General features: G+C 41.6%; 1 protein-coding gene across 1 annotated transcript; it reads right to left on the minus strand.

Moving 5' to 3' along the window:
- Positions 1 to 11,950: 11,950 nt before the first annotated feature.
- On the minus strand, positions 11,951 to 17,731 carry LOC141361451 (uncharacterized). Its single transcript, XM_073862767.1, has 2 exons — positions 17,554 to 17,731; positions 11,951 to 16,987 (listed from the first exon to the last, which is right to left on the minus strand). The coding sequence occupies exon 2, from the start codon at positions 16,763 to 16,765 to the stop codon at positions 11,951 to 11,953; it is 4,815 nt and encodes a 1,604-aa protein (XP_073718868.1). The 5' UTR covers positions 16,766 to 16,987; positions 17,554 to 17,731.
- Positions 17,732 to 18,909: the final 1,178 nt, after the last annotated feature.

Consider the following 18,909-nt stretch of genomic DNA (forward strand, 5'->3'; position numbering starts at 1 on the left):
TAATCCATTACGTTGTCATGACGTGCCCACGACAGGCAGATTACGTTGCAAAGTTACGTGCAGGCAACGGATCCAGGGGCCTCATTTATCAACATTGCGTAGAAAATGTTCTATTTTTGTACCTACGAATAAAATTTAGAATGTGCCTAAGTACAAAAAATCGGGATTTATCAAACGTGCGCACGTGGTTCGTACGCACATCAGTAAGTAATCCTTGATGATAAATCCCACTTGTTCTTAAGCACCATGCTCGTGCACGTTCATAGTCATTTGCATTCCGAAACGCCTCCAATGAACCATATATGGTGACAACACCTCCCGTTATATGTCACGTGGTTGTGCTTTTTCCCTCATCGCAATAATGACAAAGAAAGCGTAAAAGAGGAATTTTACAGACACAGAAATTGAGTTACTGGTGGATGAGGTTAAATCCTAATAACAGATGCTGTTTGGTTTAGTTAGTGCGGGAGGAATGACTAACAAAAGAAAACAAATCTACATGGGAACATGTTACCAATGTGTTTAATTCCGTTGGGTATGAGAACACTTTTAGAAATAAAAAAAGTCGTTTGACATTAAATTATCAGCCAAAAAAAAAAATCGCGTCACAGCACACCGACGTGAAACGAGTGCAACTGGAGGAGGACAGACAACTTTCCACCTTGGACAGCAGCATATATAACCAGCATCATTGGCGCGATCTTTGAAAACGCGCTACCGGCGGAATGGATTATTTGCCAAGTCTTCCAAAAACGCAAGATAAGCCATTGCACTGTGTCAAGCATTTGACGGAGACTTCATTAATACAAATCACATGTGCTTTCACAGATACAGATACACATCACAAATAAATCATTATATTATTTGCTGTAACAATACTGACATTAATCATTTTTAACACCTGCTTGTGGATAATAGACACTTCTTTATACTCACTGGAACAGGGTCCTGTGTAGTATCGCTATTCTACCACTAGATGCTCTGCGTACGCATACTCCGAGGTGTGCGTATATTTACACACATTTCTAAGTATAGGCTAAGTGCAATTTGATAAATTCCACACTTTGCGTAAAACTGTTCCTACGCACACTTTACGCACACTTCTGTACGTACGCACGCTTGATAAATGAGGCCCCAGGAATTTCACTTTTCCGGTCGCCACGACGTAACTCGGTTCGTCGCCACGACGTAAGTTTGGTCATCATATTACGTCGACGTTACGTAACAGTTACGTATTTGTGTTAGCTGGGATGACCAGCATTAGGCTTGCCGCGATAGTCGGTGAAACGGTGATAACCGGTGCTTCAGCCTCTCACCGGTTATATCACTTGCCCACCGCGACACCGTCTTTCACCGTCGTTTTGATATTTTCGAGTAATTAAATCATTTAGTTTCGTTAGAGAAAGCAAACACTTACAACTGAATGTGTCTGTTGTCTGAATTCAGCGGGGCTGAACGCACGTCACGTCACAGAGCAGCCGCAGGTGTCAGATTTCATTTATTTCTGTCAGAGTTTGCAAGGCGAGCTGACTAACCAGACGATGGCAGAAGCTGCGTGCTTACTTGTTTTTGTTATAATATAAATATATGATGTTTAATATAAGCGAGATCGTTTTGTTGTTGTGTTTTTCATCAAGAAAAATATTAAACCCATCATTCAAGCAGCGCTTTTATGGAGAAGTAGCCGGTTGCTCTGCTTGGGACTGGCGGGTTCTGTGAGAATTACCTGCGCACATTGACTCAAGCACTTAAGTAAACCAGCTGTTGCACTCGCATTGCAAGCAAATTCATGGGCGATTTAACGCAGCTTACGCAAGCGCTGCATTTAAACAGTTGCGTAGACATTAATCTAAAAGAGACATTCATCTTCCCAGCATAAACAATGCAAACTCATGTATGTGACAGTTTAAAAAAAATAACATTAACATTAAAACATAGTATTAACACAATACAATATTATAAAATGACATAAAAGCAAATAAACCGTGAAATACCTGTGGATTAACATGAATAAAGTTTATATATCTCTCATGGGCATTTCATAAAGAGACATTCCTGTATGATATAACATGTGTTAGCTAATTAATGACTCAAAACCAAGCGATAACACATCTTAACAACCACACGATATAACTTCACATTCCCAATCCACTCACAAATAAAACATAAAACAGAACACTGTATATAGTCTCAATAACGTTTAGAACAAAATACTTAGCTGATTTATACATCTTGTAACTTAATTTACTCATAAAATGAAGAGCTCTGAAAATGCTTACCTCTCCCTAGTCTCCCTAGTCTTCGCTGCCTTCTCTGGACAAAGCCCGCCCACGAGCTGTTTGACCGACATGTCAAACAACCAATCACAGTTTGTTTCATCTAGCGTCACGTTTCGGACTCCCCACAATAACGAGCCGGCTGGCAACAAGTCAGTTATTGAAATAACCAGCCGCAACCAAATAGTATCTAAATAAACAACATTACTCACCATAGGACAACGTTGAGCACTTCATCAACAGCCACACCAATGAGATGCTCCCGTTAAACATCTGTTTGAAGCATATCTCTCCACTCTTTAACACATACAAGCAATTCAGGAGAACCAAACTTTTAAACTCCACTAATTGCCTTAAAGAAAACTCTTGGACGTCTTTTAGAGAGTCGATGCCGCGAACTTTGCATATTTTTGAGACTCCAATGTTTAGCTGATCATGATAACTGCTCATTATTATCCACGTGAACACGACTGATTCTCTTCCTCAATGGAACGTCAGAGCTTTGTTTTCCAGGGACTGAAACTTATCGCGACACTCGCGTCTCCTGGAAATCCGTTTTTTTCCAACCAATCAAAGACGACTTTAACATTCTCACAGGGTTTCCAGAAAAGTGTACGAAAAACATCAGACGTTCAGCCAGCAGTTTGTGGGCGTGACGTCTGAGGCTGAGACTAACCTCTCCCTAGCATAAACAATGCGAACTGGAGAGAAGAGCGCAATCACTTCAAAATGGCGTCAATACAGCGCCAGGAGAAAATATCAAAATAAGTCTTTAAACAGCGAACAGTAAAATTAACATACCTTACTCAAAAAGAGTCAAAGATAATTAATACAAAATACAATAGAAAGATTTTGGTGAAAAAGCAACACTCAAATTGTATTTACTATAACTCGTTACATAAGCACATATCCTTCATATTGTTCTATTAATAAGACAGGTATGTAATTTGGTATCTGCTTTGCAGATCTGCGACTTCATTCTCATTAAATAACGGCTTTATTCTCGTTAAATAACGACTTTATTCTCGTTAAATAATGACTTTATTATCGCATTTTAATGACTTTAATCTCGAGATGGTTTTATTTTTTTATTTTAACTTGGCCCTAATCCTTCTTTGTATGAGACAGCGCTGATTAAATATTTAAAATTATATTTTATTTAAGATTGAATTTTACAAGATGTATATGAAACAATTATCACTCAGTACAAGTGCAAATAACTCTGCTGGATTTCATCATCATGATAACGTGGATATAACGTATGATAGTAAAATTAAATGTGTGTGTGTTATCAATACTTATAATTGTTCTTGTCATATTTACTTTCTTTAATCTGATTTCAGTTCACTTTCTCGCCATCTGTGTCGCCCATTAAATTCTGCCGTCAAGTTTTTCTTTATAGATCACAACCTTTGCGTGGGAAGTGGCGTACGCAGGTTTTTAGCCCCGTTTTGTGCGTATGCATGCTTTATAAATGAGGCCCCAGATCAGTAAGCAGATACATCAGCAGTTTCATAAATAAAGCTGCAAGCAGCAATACCGGGGTCAAGCCGAAAAAGGCACAAAAGGATGTAAAATTGTGTTTGGATAAGCAGACTAAAGAATCTTGGTATACCTAATGATTTCAGACGAAAAAACGCAAAAATTAATCAACAAAAATAATCTATGTTCTTGTTTACTGCAATTAGCTTCTGTTATTGACAATTATGGAACATTAGAGCACTGAAGGACATGTGAGTGATGCTTGCAGTGGCAAAACATGGGTCACAACATGTTACAACAAGTAAAATGAGTCAAAAGAGACCACCCCCATATCTCTACGATGTTCTGATGCAGAGAAAATGCTTTTGCAAAAACGGTTGATAAGGTATTCTCATTGGTTGCTAGGGATTGAATTGGCAACCACCAATGATTCATTTTTTCAATTCAATTCAATTTTATTTATATAGCGCTTTTCACAATACTCAATTGTTTTAAAGCAGCTTTACATTAATAGAAGCAGTAAAAGCACAGAAAAACGACAGATAGCACAACATAATACACAATAGCATAAGCAGTCAAATTTGCTGCGGCTATGACTCGACATTAGGAGCGAGCGTATTACTAATGTAACGTCTAGGAGAAGAAGCTAAGTTAAGCCCAAGCAGGCTACCTCCCCGGGGTAAAAAAAACCCTAGGAGAAAAAAAACAAAAACCCCGGGTTGTTTAGCCGAGGAAATAAAAAATAAAAAGTCCTAGGAGGGAAAAACCCTTGGGAGATGTGATACATGTATATACACACATATAAACGGATAAGGAGATTAAAGGAATAGTCTACTCATTTTCAATATTAAAATATGTTATTACCTTAACTAAGAATTGTTGATACATCCCTCTATCATCTGTGTGCGTGCACGTAAGCACTGGAGCGCGCTGCGACGCTTCGATAGCATTTAGCTTAGCCCCATTCATTCAATGGTACCATTTAGAGATAAAGTTAGAAGAGACCAACCACATCAACGTTTTTCCTATTTAAGACGAGTAGTTATACGAGCAAGTTTGGTGGTACAAAATAAAACGTAGCGCTTTTCTGGGCGGATTTGGGGGAGGAGCTACATTTTGTGGCGTGGTGGCACTTTTGGGAGTACTTCGACTCGGCGCAGTAACACCCTCCCTCTCCCATTATGAGAGTGAGAAGGGGAGCGGACTTTTCAGGCGAGTCGAGGTACTCCCAAAAGTGCTATTACGCCATAAAATGCCAGCAGCCATATCACCCTGTAGCCCAAGACAGCTTGCCCACTGAAGCTAAGCAGGGCTGAGCCTGGTCAGTAGTTGGATGGGAGACCACCTGGGAAAAACCAGGTTGCTGCTGGTAGTGGTGTTAGTGAGACCAGCAGGGGGTGCTCACCCTGTGGTCTGTGTGGGTCCTAACACCCCAGTATAGTGATGGGGACACTATACTGTCAAAAAAAGCACCGTCCTTCGGATGAGACGTTAAACCGAGGTCCTGACTCTCTGTGGTCATAAAAAAATCCCAGGATGTCCTTCGAAAAGAGTAGGGGTGTGCCCCGGCATCCTGGCCAAAACTTGCCCATTGGCCTACTAATCATCCCTCATACTAATTGGCTATATCACTCAATCTCCTCTCCACTAATAAGCTGGTGTGTGGTGCGCAGGCTGGACATTGCTGCACATTGGTGGTGGTTGAGGAGATTCCCCCATTCATATGTAAAGCGCTTTGAGTACTGAGAAAAGCGCTATATAAATGTAAGGAATTATTATAAAATATAGTTCCTCTTTTAAATCCGCTTAGAAAAGCGCTACGTTTTATTTTGTACCACCAAACTTGCTCGTATAACTACTCGTCTTAAATAGGAAAAACGTTGATGTGTTTGGTCACTTCTAACTTTATCTCTAAATGGTACCATTGAATGAATGGGGTTAAGCTAAATGCTATCGAAGCGTCGCAGCGCGCTCCAGTGCTTACGTGCACGCACACAGATGATAGAGGGATGTAGCAACAATTCTTAGTTAAAGTAATAACATATTTTAATATTGAAAATGAGTAGACTATTCCTTTAAGCGGAGATTAAGCAGAGATTAAGCGGGTCCTGCCGGTAGTCGTTGGTCAGGCATCAGCTGGGCATCACATTGAAGGACGACCAGTAGATCAGAGGTGTGCCGACTTTCACATCTACCGGAACTGGGTCTGTTTGTCCCATTGTCCTCAGGGTCGAGGACAAGACGGAGAGAAAAACAAAATCATATTAGCGTAGGGGCCGTTCACATGTAATGCAAGTGTCACACAGTGATGTGGTTTAATCAGCTTAGTTTCAGACAGACTAACTATTGCGGCATAATTATATTATCCACAGTTAAGGATTTTGCAAATTGAGGGCCCACTGCGACGGTATATATTGTAACTATGGGTCACCTTCCGATTTTTAAGAGAAAATGAAACCTGTCGACCCATTTGACTAAGGCCTGTAACCCCACTGTCGTCGTTAACCCTCTGGGGTCTAAGGGGTTTTTAGGGCCCTGGGAAAGTTTTGACATGCACTGACATTTGTGCTTTTTTCAGTTGCTTAAAAACATATTAATGGCAAAAGTCTCATAACACTGTGTTCAGCACAAACTGGGCTACAATATCATATAATCAACATGTATGTACATGTTTGTATTTTTGAGAGAAAAATGTTTATGCGTGGTTTTTGAAAAAGCAACAATTTTAAGTCACTGATATAAGTCCACAAAACTAATTCTAAACATGTTTTCCCAAGACTTTTTAAAACAGGATCTAGTAGTCTAGAGTTTTTTCTTCAAAATGATGTGAAAATCATTCAGCCTACTCGTTCACATAAAGCAAGATATTGATTTACAATTTCTAAGACACTTTTGCTTGGGAAAGGCTGTATGCGTGGAGGCGGGAAACCTCCTGAATAATCAGTGATTGACAGCTGAGAGACAAAAGGGTTGCATAATGAGCCACATAATGAGCCTTGTGGGGATGTTCAACAGGAATGTAACTTTCTCTGTAGTAAAACCATGATGGTTTACTTTTCAATTTAAATGTAAATACACACACAATATATATATATATATAATTAATTTCATTAATTTAACATTAATTAATTTCACATGTAGGCTATAAGTTACCTTTTAAAAACCATAGTAGCCTAATCAAAGTGAACACAGGGTTTGTGTGCAGCAAAAAGCTCAAAAGAACAACTGCCTATCGTTGTTTGGACTCTTAGTTGTGTTTTTGTAATCATTATATCATTATAGTAGAAACACAACAAGGGACAAGAGGGCTATTTCATAAAACTAGATTACAGAATAAGCCAGGCTTATTTTGTTAAGTCTGGCTTATTGCTGGTGGATTTCGTTTCATAAAACAAACTTGTACTAGCTCAACCCCGGTTACTATGGAAACTTATGCTTGGAAACTAGCCTGGTCGGGAACAGGCTAAAGGGGATCGCACACCGGCCGCACAGCTCAGCGCCGCGCAGCGCCGCGTCGCGTCGCGCCTAGGAGAACTCGGAGGTATTGTAAACCGGAAGTGCACTTTAAATAGCGCGAGCTTCGTCAGATAGCGTCTAAATCAAAATGTAAAATATACGTTAGCAGCCAATGTTAATCATTAATGATGTGGACAAATATGATGTTATTTAATGTTAAACTGTGTGAGTGGCGCTGTGTGGCGCGACAGGGATTTGAACAACTTCCTGAGTCACAGCTGGGCGGCGCGGACAGGCGCCACCTGGCGGCGCCGGTGTGCGTACACTCATAGAAAACAATGTGTTACATTTTTTTAGAACGGCGCGGCGCTGTGCGGCGCTGAGCTGCGCGGCCGGTGTGCGATCCCCTTTACTGTCAGGCTAAGCCTCAGTTGTTGCTTAACTAGACTTCCACTAACACTGAAATGTAAATGCAATGTTATTACAGCTGACTCTTTGACATTTTATTTGACTTTATTAACCACTATTAATCTAACAATTAAAGAAAATCAACTTATATATTAAATATGATACATTTTGTTACAATAATAATTAATAAATTATATACATGTGTTTTATAATATGGTATATTATAGGCCTATCAAATGTTGAATATAAATGATAATCTTAACTACCCCAATATAAGGATAATAGTTTATTAACAAATTTAAGATGTATCTAAATTCATATAATTGCAATGTATTGTCTGTCACACAAAGAGGAAATTTTATTTAAATATACAACACACAAAAGTCAAGTACAGTCATTTATTTTTTTTATGCATGGTGTGCATAAAAATGCACATTATTTGAAAGATCTACAGTATTTGTATCTTTCTCTAGTTGTTACATTTTTCTTGAAATTAAAAAAAAATTATGGTGTCTGCATGGCTGAAGGAATACAATATAATTATGTGATGGTATGCTCTTGGCATTTTGTTGTAATGAGTTACAATTCTTTTTTTATCACAGAGAAGATTGTTAGTGTCCTGCATACAATAATTGTTCACCTCACAAGGCTTGTACTGACTTACAGTATAGACTTACAGTATAATGTGCTTATACCTCAGGCTTTTCTTCAACTGATCCTTTATCTATCAACACCTAACACTACACTGTTAAAAAATTATGTAGAACTTACAGTATTACTGTCAGCTGTTTGCCAGTAACTTACTGTAGATTTATATGTATGTTATTTACTGGCAACAGTTTGTTCAAAGTTAAATGAACATTAAACATTAACAAGTCTTTTTATTTACAGAATAAAACCATCAAATAACAGCCTCATGCAAAGCATTCTGGGAACCAATATATGAAGGAAACAACAGAAAAAGGTTGATGAGGATTTCTGGTTCACAAAATGCTTTGCATGAGGCTGTTATTTTATAGTTTAATGCTGTAAAATCATAGACTTGTTAATGTTTAATGTTGATTTAACTTTGAACAAACTGTTGCCAGTAAATAATAAACCTTTAAATCTACATAAGTTACTGGGAAACAGCTACATAACTACAGCTAATTTTTTTAACAGTGTGATAATAAACCATTGGTTTAAAATCTCTCATACTCCCAGGGTTTAACATGATGACTTGTGGCTCTATAACGCACACATAATTTGCCATCAAAAATGTTTTGAGTAACATGTCAAGTAATAATGATTGGTCAAGAATATGTGTAACATACATGATTTTACACAATCATTTCTTGTACTACTGTAAATTCAGAAATGCAGATGCTGTCTACCCACCATGCTCTCAGTGACCCCATTTTTTCTTTGTAGAACAGTTCATCTGCAGGAATAAAGCTGTGCTGCTGATAGATGACAGTGCTCTCCTCATTGCCAGTTAACATCTAACATTGAGATTAGACACTTCTATGATTATGCTTAAATCAACTACACTTCTTATGAACAATATATTTGTTTTTTTTCGCCTGTTACTTTATTGTCCACTCAAGTTGCTGCTTTTGAAATGTACCCCCAAATAAAAAAAATTACATTTAAGTTACATTTAAAGTTACTGTAAATGTATTAAAATCATTCATCTGCTAAATATGTATTATATAGGTTATTTAGTAAACTACAAATTGTCTTTTAAAAGTTAAGATTTGTGTTATTTTTAAAAAGTACAGTATATAAAAATTAGCAAAGCATATAGTCACACGAGCATTGACGGGGATCGAACCCGGATTCCCACATGAGCTGCTGAAAGCACTAAACACTAGGCCATCATTTCTGACGGTATTTCATGCTTTCATGTGATCGCTTTAAAATAAGACAAAATATTTAAATTTAGTTTTTGCATGCAAGGATTTAATCCATAAGGACTTTCCAACTATTTTATGGGTTTGTTTATTGCAGCATTATTATAATTTTCAGTCAGTAGTACATTTTTCATACATTTTTATCAAAAATTACCGCTTTCTCTTTAACTTTGATCGATTTGATCCACGCTCAACCTCTAGGGCTGCCCAAGAATAGCGTGCACGCGCAATTATCTTGACTAGGGAAATCTGGATCACATTAGTTGGATTGCATAAGCTTCATTTGCTTTTTTTGAAAACGCTTTAGCCTCGCCTCATTTGTTAGGTTAATTCAAGTCGAGTTTGTAACTTTAATCCTCGCTTTTCCAAGCGAGTTTTATGAAATAGCCCTCTGATAGCAGCCAGCCAGGATAGACAACAACTTGTGCAAACTTTCTAGCTTTTAGACATGTCCGAACATGAACGATATAGTTTAGTTAACGTCTACCAATGAAATGACGAGTTTAAGTCATGTGGTTAATGTGAAGTACGTGTGCGTTATTTGCTGGCGCTACCCAAGCTGACTATGTACTCCGGTAAGAGAGTCGCTGCAACCTTGGATTTATTCAACAGATTTATTGACATCCCATTCTTGCAGGCAAATACAGTGCTTTGTGTTATTGCAATTGTCTGTGTGTGTGTGTGTGTGTGTGTGGTTTTCTGTAAATAAAGAAATACAGAATATGTAAATAAAACCTGTACATAACAATTACACATATACACAGATTAAAGATTAATAAGTAACTACTCACTCTGAAGTATAATAATTATATGCAATAAATAACTGCTATACAACAACAAACAATACTGATTAGTAATGGAAATTACTATAATCCAATAAAGTAAAGAATGCAGTTATATCTATTGGCCACTAGATGTCAGTCTAAGACCACAAATGAACACATCGTCAATATGCAGGTGCAACAGTCACGTGACAGACTGGTGGCGCGAACGGCACAATGAAACGCGCTTCAACATTTCAATAAGCAAATACCATTGCTAGTGCAAAACTAAACTAATCCTAAACAGGATTATAATTAACAAATGTACAACACATGCATAAATCAAGATATTAACTATTGTTTCTGAATTATATTTTAACAGCACGTTATTATCATTACAGAAGATGTGAGCATGCTGAACTATAATTAAGAGAAACACTATTATGTTAACTAAACAAATAAAGACACATGCAATACCATCATTGACATAATATTGTGCACTTACGTTCTCAATAACGCACACGGCAACACAACAGAAAAGTATACAATTAACATGCAACTCAGGAGCAGCTGTAATCGTGTCAGCAGCGAACTATAAAGTAAAATGGCAAAACTGCGCATGTGCACAAATACGTGAGTCTAGGGAGTGACGTCAGATCATCAGTCCAGCAGGGAGTTTTCCACAGCCGCCCCTGGATTCGTGGGACGAATGCGCAGTAACAGTAAAGTCACTGCTGGGCTAGGAAGAGCTAGTATCTTCGTTGTCAGGCATCCTAGGGAGCTCTATCAGTTTGGCGACAGGACGTGTGTAAAGTTTCCCCTTGATGTCGATCTCTGCAGTGCGAACCTTGCCATCATCGCTGTGAATGATCCGTGTGATGCGTCCGACCGGCCATAGCGCTCTCGGGAGCTGTGAATCAACCACCATGACCACAGCATCCACAGCTAGGTCTGATGTTGAGTTCCGCCACTTCTGACGTGGTTGAAGACCAGGAAGATACTTGTGGGTGAACTGACTCCAGAAATGGTCAGCGAGTACCTGACTGTGTCGCCAACGGCGGCGTCCTAACAGATCACTGGAGCCGTACACAGCTTGAGGCAGCGAAGCATCCCGCCGCCCCATGAGCAGAAGATTAGGGGTCACTGGATCAGGGTCGGCAAGATCCGATGAAGCATATCCTAACGGCTTGGAATTGAGAATTCCCTCAATTTCAATTAGGACGGTAAGTAGAACCTCCTCAGGGATAGCCTGGTCCTTCAGGATGGTTTGGAGAGATGCCTTCACAGATTTGATTTCCCTCTCCCATGTTCCACCAAAGTGTGGAGCCAGAGGCGGGTTAAATCTGAAGGTGATGCACTGTGTTGCTAACTGTTCCTTGAGCGATGGTTCGAGAGCCTCAAATGCCTCCTGAAGCTCCTTGTCCCCACCGCGGAAGTTGGTGCCTCTGTCGCATAAGATCTCAAAGGGTTTTCCTCTTCTTGCGATGAAGCGGCGGAGAGACAAGAGAAATGAATCGGTGTCCATACGAGGCAGTAGATCAAGGTGAACATACCTGGTAGTGAGACACTTGAACACAATGCCCCATCGTTTCTCCTGTCGCCGTCCTATCTTGACCATATATGGTCCGAAACAGTCCACACCAGTCGACCAAAAGGGGGGCTTATTGAGTCGGAGTCAAGCGGCTGGGAGGTCTGCCATTTTAGGGATCACCAGTTTACTGCGCCACTTGCAACACTCCACACACTGTCGCTGGTGTTTCTTAATGACTTGTCTCCCTCTAAGGATCCAATAGGTCCTTCTGATCTCTGCAAAGATTCGCTCAGGGCCTGCATGGAGTAAACGATCATCATAGTCTCGCACCAACAGCTGTGTAATGGGGTGATCAGGCGCAAGAACAATAGGATGAACTGAGTCCTCAGGCAAATCCTCTGCTTTACGGAGACGACCCCCAACTCGGATAAGGCCTAGAGTCTGGTCGTACTCTGGGGAAAGTGGACTGAGACGACTGGTAGGACGGATAGGGTGAGAATGCTGCAGTGTGTTGATTTCCTCAGGGAAGCTTTCACTCTGCGCTCGCCTAAGAAGGACTACCTCTGTGTCCAGTCGGTCTGAAGCAGACATAGGGAGTGCTGCCGCCCCATGAAGGGACTGGTAAGTAGCCTGAAGTAGGTCAGACCAGGTGTTGTACTGTGATGGGTCAGGAGTAGATGCATCAGGGACAGTCAGCTGACCACAGAAGGTGAATTTCTTGAGCTCACCTACATCTTCTGATTTTACCGTGTGGATAGCTGGCCATTGAGCAGGGTGATCATACAGGAAAGCTGGTCCATTCTTCCAGCGGGTAGGTTGTGTCAGCTGATATAGTGACTTTCCCCGTGTGATGTCATCCGCCGGGTTATGCTCAGATGAGACGTACCTCCAGCTAGTAGCATCTGTGAGCTCCTGTATCTCACCTATACGTGTCCCAACAAACACCTTATACTGAGACGAGTCAGACTGGATCCAGCTGAGTACAGTCGTAGAGTCTGACCACATTGTCGTCTGCCTAAAAGGTATGGTGAGCTCGGTATGTAGCAGTTTGGCCAGTTGAGCTCCAGTAAGTGCAGCACTGAGCTCCAAGCGGGGCATGGAGAGCTGTCTTCGTGGAGCAACACGAGATCTGGACATAACGAATGAAACATGAATGTGTCCTTCATCACCTTCGGCACGCAGATAGGCGACAGATCCATACGCCTTCTCCGAGGCGTCACAGAAGATATGCAAGTCCACAGGAGAGTTGTAAAGATCAAAGCCGACTGGCATGTAGCACCGAGGCATGTTAATGTTATGGAGATGAGACAACTCGTTCTCCCATGACTGCCATACAGAGAGGAGTTCACCGGTGATAGGCTCATCCCAGCCTTGCTCATTCCTCCATAGAGCCTGGATCAAGACCTTAGCCCGCGTGGTGTAGGGAATAATGTATCCGAGTGGGTCATATTGAGATGCTAACACTCTGTATACATTTCTCAATGTGGGCTCTGTAGCTACTGCTTGCCGGTGCTTGTAACCGATGGTGTCAGAGGGGCAGTGCCACCGGAGACCTAGTGTTGACTCCTGGGGATCAGCTCTGTCTGCAGTCAGCCACAGCTCGTAGCCCTCTGATCGTGCCTCGGGGGGGAGATGAGCAATGACCTCTGGTTGATTACTCGCCCATTGTCTCATATCAAATCCACCATCAGCGAGCAGGGCTCTCATCTTGTCAATAAGCTGTTTTGCTTGTGATGGGGTACGAAGAGACTGCAGGCAGTTATCCACGTAAAAGGCGTTGATGACAGAGTCCAGTACCTCTTGATTGCCGGAGCTGTTGTCCTTGGCGTGCCGCTGCAGTGCGTATATGGCACAGCACGGACTGCAGGTAGTGCCAAAGGGTAGGACACGCCATTCATAGATATCAGGATTACGGTCTCTCTCCATATCTCGCCAGAGGAAGCGGAGAAGTGGTTGATCTTCACGAAGGAGCCTGATCTGGTGGAACATCCCACGGATGTCCCCGCTTATGGCGACTGGATACTCCCTGAACCTGAGGAGTACACCAAGTAGTGTTGAACCAAGGTTAGGACCAGGAAGCAGGGTGTCATTAAGAGCATGTTGCTGGTATTTGAATGAGCAGTTAAATACCACTCTGGCCTTTCCATTGTGGTGAACAATGTGGTGAGGAATATACCACGATTCATTGGATTGACTTGCCTCATCACTACTGATCTTCACAACGTACCCAGCCTTCACCAACTTGTTTATTTCCTCCTTGTAGACCTTAGCTAGATCTGGTCTGCCGACCAAGCGCCGCTCAGTAGCTCTTAGAAGGGGCATTACTGCAGCTGGAGGAGCATGTAGCCTGGGTGATGCTGCTTTACGTAGAAGGGGCGTAGCGTAACGAGCTACTCCATCTACTGTGACTCGAATAGTTTGCTTCTCCAGTGTGCTGATAGCTACCTGGTCTTGCTTAGAACGCACAGCTTCCTTTTCAGATCTGTATGGCAATGTGTCAATTTGCCAAAGCCTTTCAACGTGCTGATGCAGGTCTTGAGCAGAAGGCAGGAATGCTGTGTGTAGACAGGAGGCTTCTCTGGTGGGGTTCTGTAAGAAGTTGATCGGTCCCTGAATAGCCCAGCCTAACAGTGTAGATATAGCCACTGGGCCACCTTGAGGTCCCATCTGTACTGGACATACTGGAGTGATCAAATGAGGATGGTCGGAACCAATGAGAAGCATGGGCTGTACTCTATTGAAACCACGTATTAGTACTCCACGCAGATGGTCATACCTCTTCTTTAGGGACTCCACTGGACATGACTGATCAGCAAGACTCAGCTCATCTGCGGTAAAAGCATGGTGTATTTGGTATTTCACCTGTTTGTTGGTCTGAGACGACACCTCAAATGACACCGATGCACCTTTAAGTTTCACAACATCCTGTCGAATGGTCCTAAGGGGCAAGACTTCATCCTCCTTGTAGAGACCAAGATGTTTGGCAGCAGCTGGAAGGATGATGGTTCGTTCAGAGCCGTCATCCAATACGGCATGTGTATCCAGAGTCCTGCCTCCATTGTGAAGCTGAACAGGGACTACTTTCAAAAGGACACGGCTGGAGTGGCTAGCCTGGCCCACATACACCATACTAGAGGTAGTGCTAACTGTGAGGACGCTCTGATTAGCTTGGAGTGCAACCTCATGTAGGACAATGAGGTGTTGATCATTACATGTAGAGCATGGCTTCTTTAAGGTACATGTCTCTGGTTTATGTCCACGTCCACATCTCCAGCATTTGTTCTTTTCTTTTATCCAGTTAGCCTTCTCCGTTGTGTTGAGCTTGGCGAACTCAGTACAGGCACTGAGGTAATGTTCCTGATTAGAACAGTAGGGGCAGTACGGCTTAAAGCGCTCTCGCTTCTTAGTAGAGGACTGACCTGGCTTGTGATAAGCGCTGGGTGTGTCAGGGCTGTGAGGAGGCTCCGAAGTCACCTGTCGGTTGGTGATGTAGACATTAGCAGACTTAGACTTCTGGGGCCTTGTTGCCCTGTCTCTACGCTCTATCTGGGCATGTTCCATCCTGGATGCTTCAGTAACTCTCCTTGATACCTGTATGGCTTGGGCTTTCCTTTCCAACCACAGAGCAAAGTCAGGGAGCGTGTATGTATTATCAGTGCCACTGCGGATGATGCCTTGAGATATGCAGTACTCAGCAAAGCCGTCTCTGTAGTTGGCAGGCAGCTTACTAAGCAGAGTGTCTACGTGAGAGCCACATCTCAGCTCAGCTCTGGAGGGGCCATCCATAGTCCCTAGCAGGCCCACCAAGGTACTAACAGCTGCTGAGAAATCCTCAAAGGCTTGTGCATCACCTGGCTTGATAGGAGGAGAGTTGAGAATGGCCTTCAGCTCTCCTTGAACAAGCTGCCGTGGCTGGCCATAACGCTGTTCTAGGGCGTGGATGGCGCTAGTGTATGGAGTTGGATCGTTCACATACCTCTTCGCCACTTGATAGGCATTTGGTAGTTTAAGGAGTTCTAGAAGCACCTGGTACTTATAATCCTCTGATAGATGCTTGTGTGGACCAAGCACACTGTCCAGTCCTTTCTTCATCATTATGAAGTCACTCTCCTTTCCACTACTGAATGGAGTCAGTTTAGGCTTAGGGATACCAAATGAAGAAGCGATGGCCATTTCCAAGATACCTAGGACTGTAGGGTCTGCCAATGGCATGGACGGTGCATAATGCACAGCTGGCTGCATCGGTAATGGTTGCCCTGGTGGAGGTGGCACATGTTGTGGATAATACAACCCAGCTGGATAAGGAGGATATGGACAGTAAGATTGGTACTGTAGCGGCGACTGACGAGGAGACGGAGGATGAGCCTGATGCATGACGGGCTGGGCAGGCGAAGCCTGATGTAGAGCAGACTGTGGCACAGACCGTTGATGCATAGCAGTATCCTGACCAAGATGAGGAGAAGGCAGAGGTGTGTGCTGAACAGGTACTGCATAATCCGTAGCTACCGTTTGCCTGGACGTGACACCTGAGGTAGTATGCCCCAAGGGACTGTGAATTGGGCTGCCTAACTCTAGCTGAGGCAGACTGCTGTAATGTTGAGGATGCTGGTGATAATGTGAAGGATAAGCTGGGCAGCTTTGAGGATAAGGCATACGTTTAGTACTATCCATCGTAATCTGCAGCTCTTCCAGCCTTTTACTCATGTCCTTATAACGCGCTTCAAGACGTTGCCATCGTTCCTCCTCGCGAAGCTTATGCAGGTTTTGGTCAGGCGTGTTGAGGTCAGGCTGAGTATGATCACAACGCTCATTAGCCTGATGGAGGGATCCCTTGGATGGCAGAAGCTGTTTGGCTGAATGGCCGAGCTCATAGTCTGCGAGATACCCTGGAGGCTGCCTGACTCTGCTGGGACGATTTCGGACATCTGGCTCTCTGTTGTCATCCTTAGAGGTTGCCATAGCGCAGTGAGGGGGTAGCAGGTGGAATATCCGGCTCGAAGGACCACTTGTGAAGTACGTGTGCGTTATTCGCTGGCGCTACCCAAGCTGGCTATGTACTCCGGTAAGAGAGTCGCTGCAACCTTGGATTTATTCAACAGATTTATTGACATCCCATTCTTGCAGGCAAATACAGTGCTTTGTGTTAGTGCAATTGTCTTTGTGTGTGTGTGGTGTGGTTTTCTGTAAATAAAGAAATACAGAATATGTAAATATAACCTGTACATAACAACTACACATATACACAGATTAAAGATTAATAAGTAACTACTCACTCTGAAGTATAATAATTATATGCAATAAATAACTGCTATACAACAACAAACAATACTGATTAGTAATGGAAATTACTATAATCCAATAAAGTAAAGAATGCAGTTATATCTATTGGCCACTAGATGTCAGTCTAAGACCACAAATGAACATATCGTCAATATGCAGGTGCAACAGTCACGTGACAGACTGATGGCGCGAACGGCACAATGAACGCGCTTCAACATTTAAATAAGCAAATACCATTGCTAGTGCAAAACTAAACTAATCCTAAACAGGATTATAATTAACAAATGTACAACACATGCATAAATCAAGATATTAACTATTGTTTCTAAATTATATTTTAACAGCACGTTATTATCATTACAGAAGACGTGAGCATGCTGAACTATAATTAAGAGAAACACTATTATGTTAACTAAACAAATAAAGACACATGCAATACCATCATTGACATAATATTGTGCACTTACGTTCTCAATAACGCACACGGCAACACAACAGAAAAGTATACAATTAACATGCAACTCAGGAGCAGCTGTAATCGTGTCAGCAGCGAACTATAAAGTAAAATGGCGAAACTGCGCATGTGCACAAATACGTGAGTCTAGGGAGTGACGTCAGATCATCAGTCCAGCAGGGAGTTTTCCACAGTTAACACATATTAGAACACATGTTAAGTAGCATAAAATGTCCGGCAGAGGGCGCCATTGTCATTAAAGTGTGGCCTTTATACACATATTAATAGTGTTCATGTTAGATGTGTTAAAGAAAAAGTAGTGGTAGGCCTGCTGTGCCCCAGTGGAGCTTCATGTCAACAGGCCTGCTGGAAAATAAAGCAAGGATATAGCATGCTATTTGTTGATTCTTTGTTTTTTATAATGTCTCATGTATTTAAAGCCCTATTCGGACGGGATTAGTTTTACAGGGGTAGATGGCATAATGTAATTTTACCACAGGATGTCTGTAATATGAATGGTCAATTCGGAGGGGATTATAAATCTCAGTAAAACATTCAAAAGTGTGAGGGGTAACTCGATTGCACAGCGCGTCACCTTTCGTCATTACGTGCACATTTTACCTTGCTTTCAGATATCAGATGTGCAAACAACATGACACAGACGAGCGAAAACGTGAAACACTGTGTTTAATTTCAGTTTGGGGACAACGTCATTTCAGAAACAGTTCTGTGCCTCTGAGAAGTAAATTTGCCTTTTTTTAAGTTTGTGTCGTGTTATTCAGGAACTGACTTGTGACTGACTTGTTTTTCTGTCTAGAACGCAAGTAAATGCTTCTTTAAGCTCTTTTATATTTAAAAGAGACCGCCAAATTACCAGGAAATTACGCATTTTACGTGTATATTTACAGCTGCAGTAAGTTGCTACTCAAAAAGTTTTTTCCAAGGTTGGTAGGTCTGGACATGTTAGTTATAATTAGTTATGATTCATTTCAATTTCCTTCATAACGTTCAACAAAACTCCTCTATTAAAATGTCAGAAAATGTAGTTTGGTGTTTCTTTGATGAAATCTTTGCTGATATTATTGTGTATGAAGAGATTTTCTCCTCGTCGTGTTGTTTTTATAAAGATGATTAAAAACATTGATCCATCATTGACACTGACACACACATTAATAATGTTTTTATAGATTGAGTGAAATTGATCTTTAAACACTGTAACATCTTTAAATGTAAGATGAGAGTTATGTTACCTCCAGCTGATATTTCTCCTGTAATAGAGGAAGATTTTTACATCAAATACCTGATGAGAATTACAAGTGTGAGTCATGAACTCAATACAGATTTATGAAGAAATGTTCATGTGGTTTAG

The sequence above is a fragment of the Misgurnus anguillicaudatus genome, chromosome 24, assembly GCF_027580225.2.
Source record: "Misgurnus anguillicaudatus chromosome 24, ASM2758022v2, whole genome shotgun sequence".
In the NCBI taxonomy this organism is placed as follows: domain Eukaryota; kingdom Metazoa; phylum Chordata; class Actinopteri; order Cypriniformes; family Cobitidae; genus Misgurnus; species Misgurnus anguillicaudatus.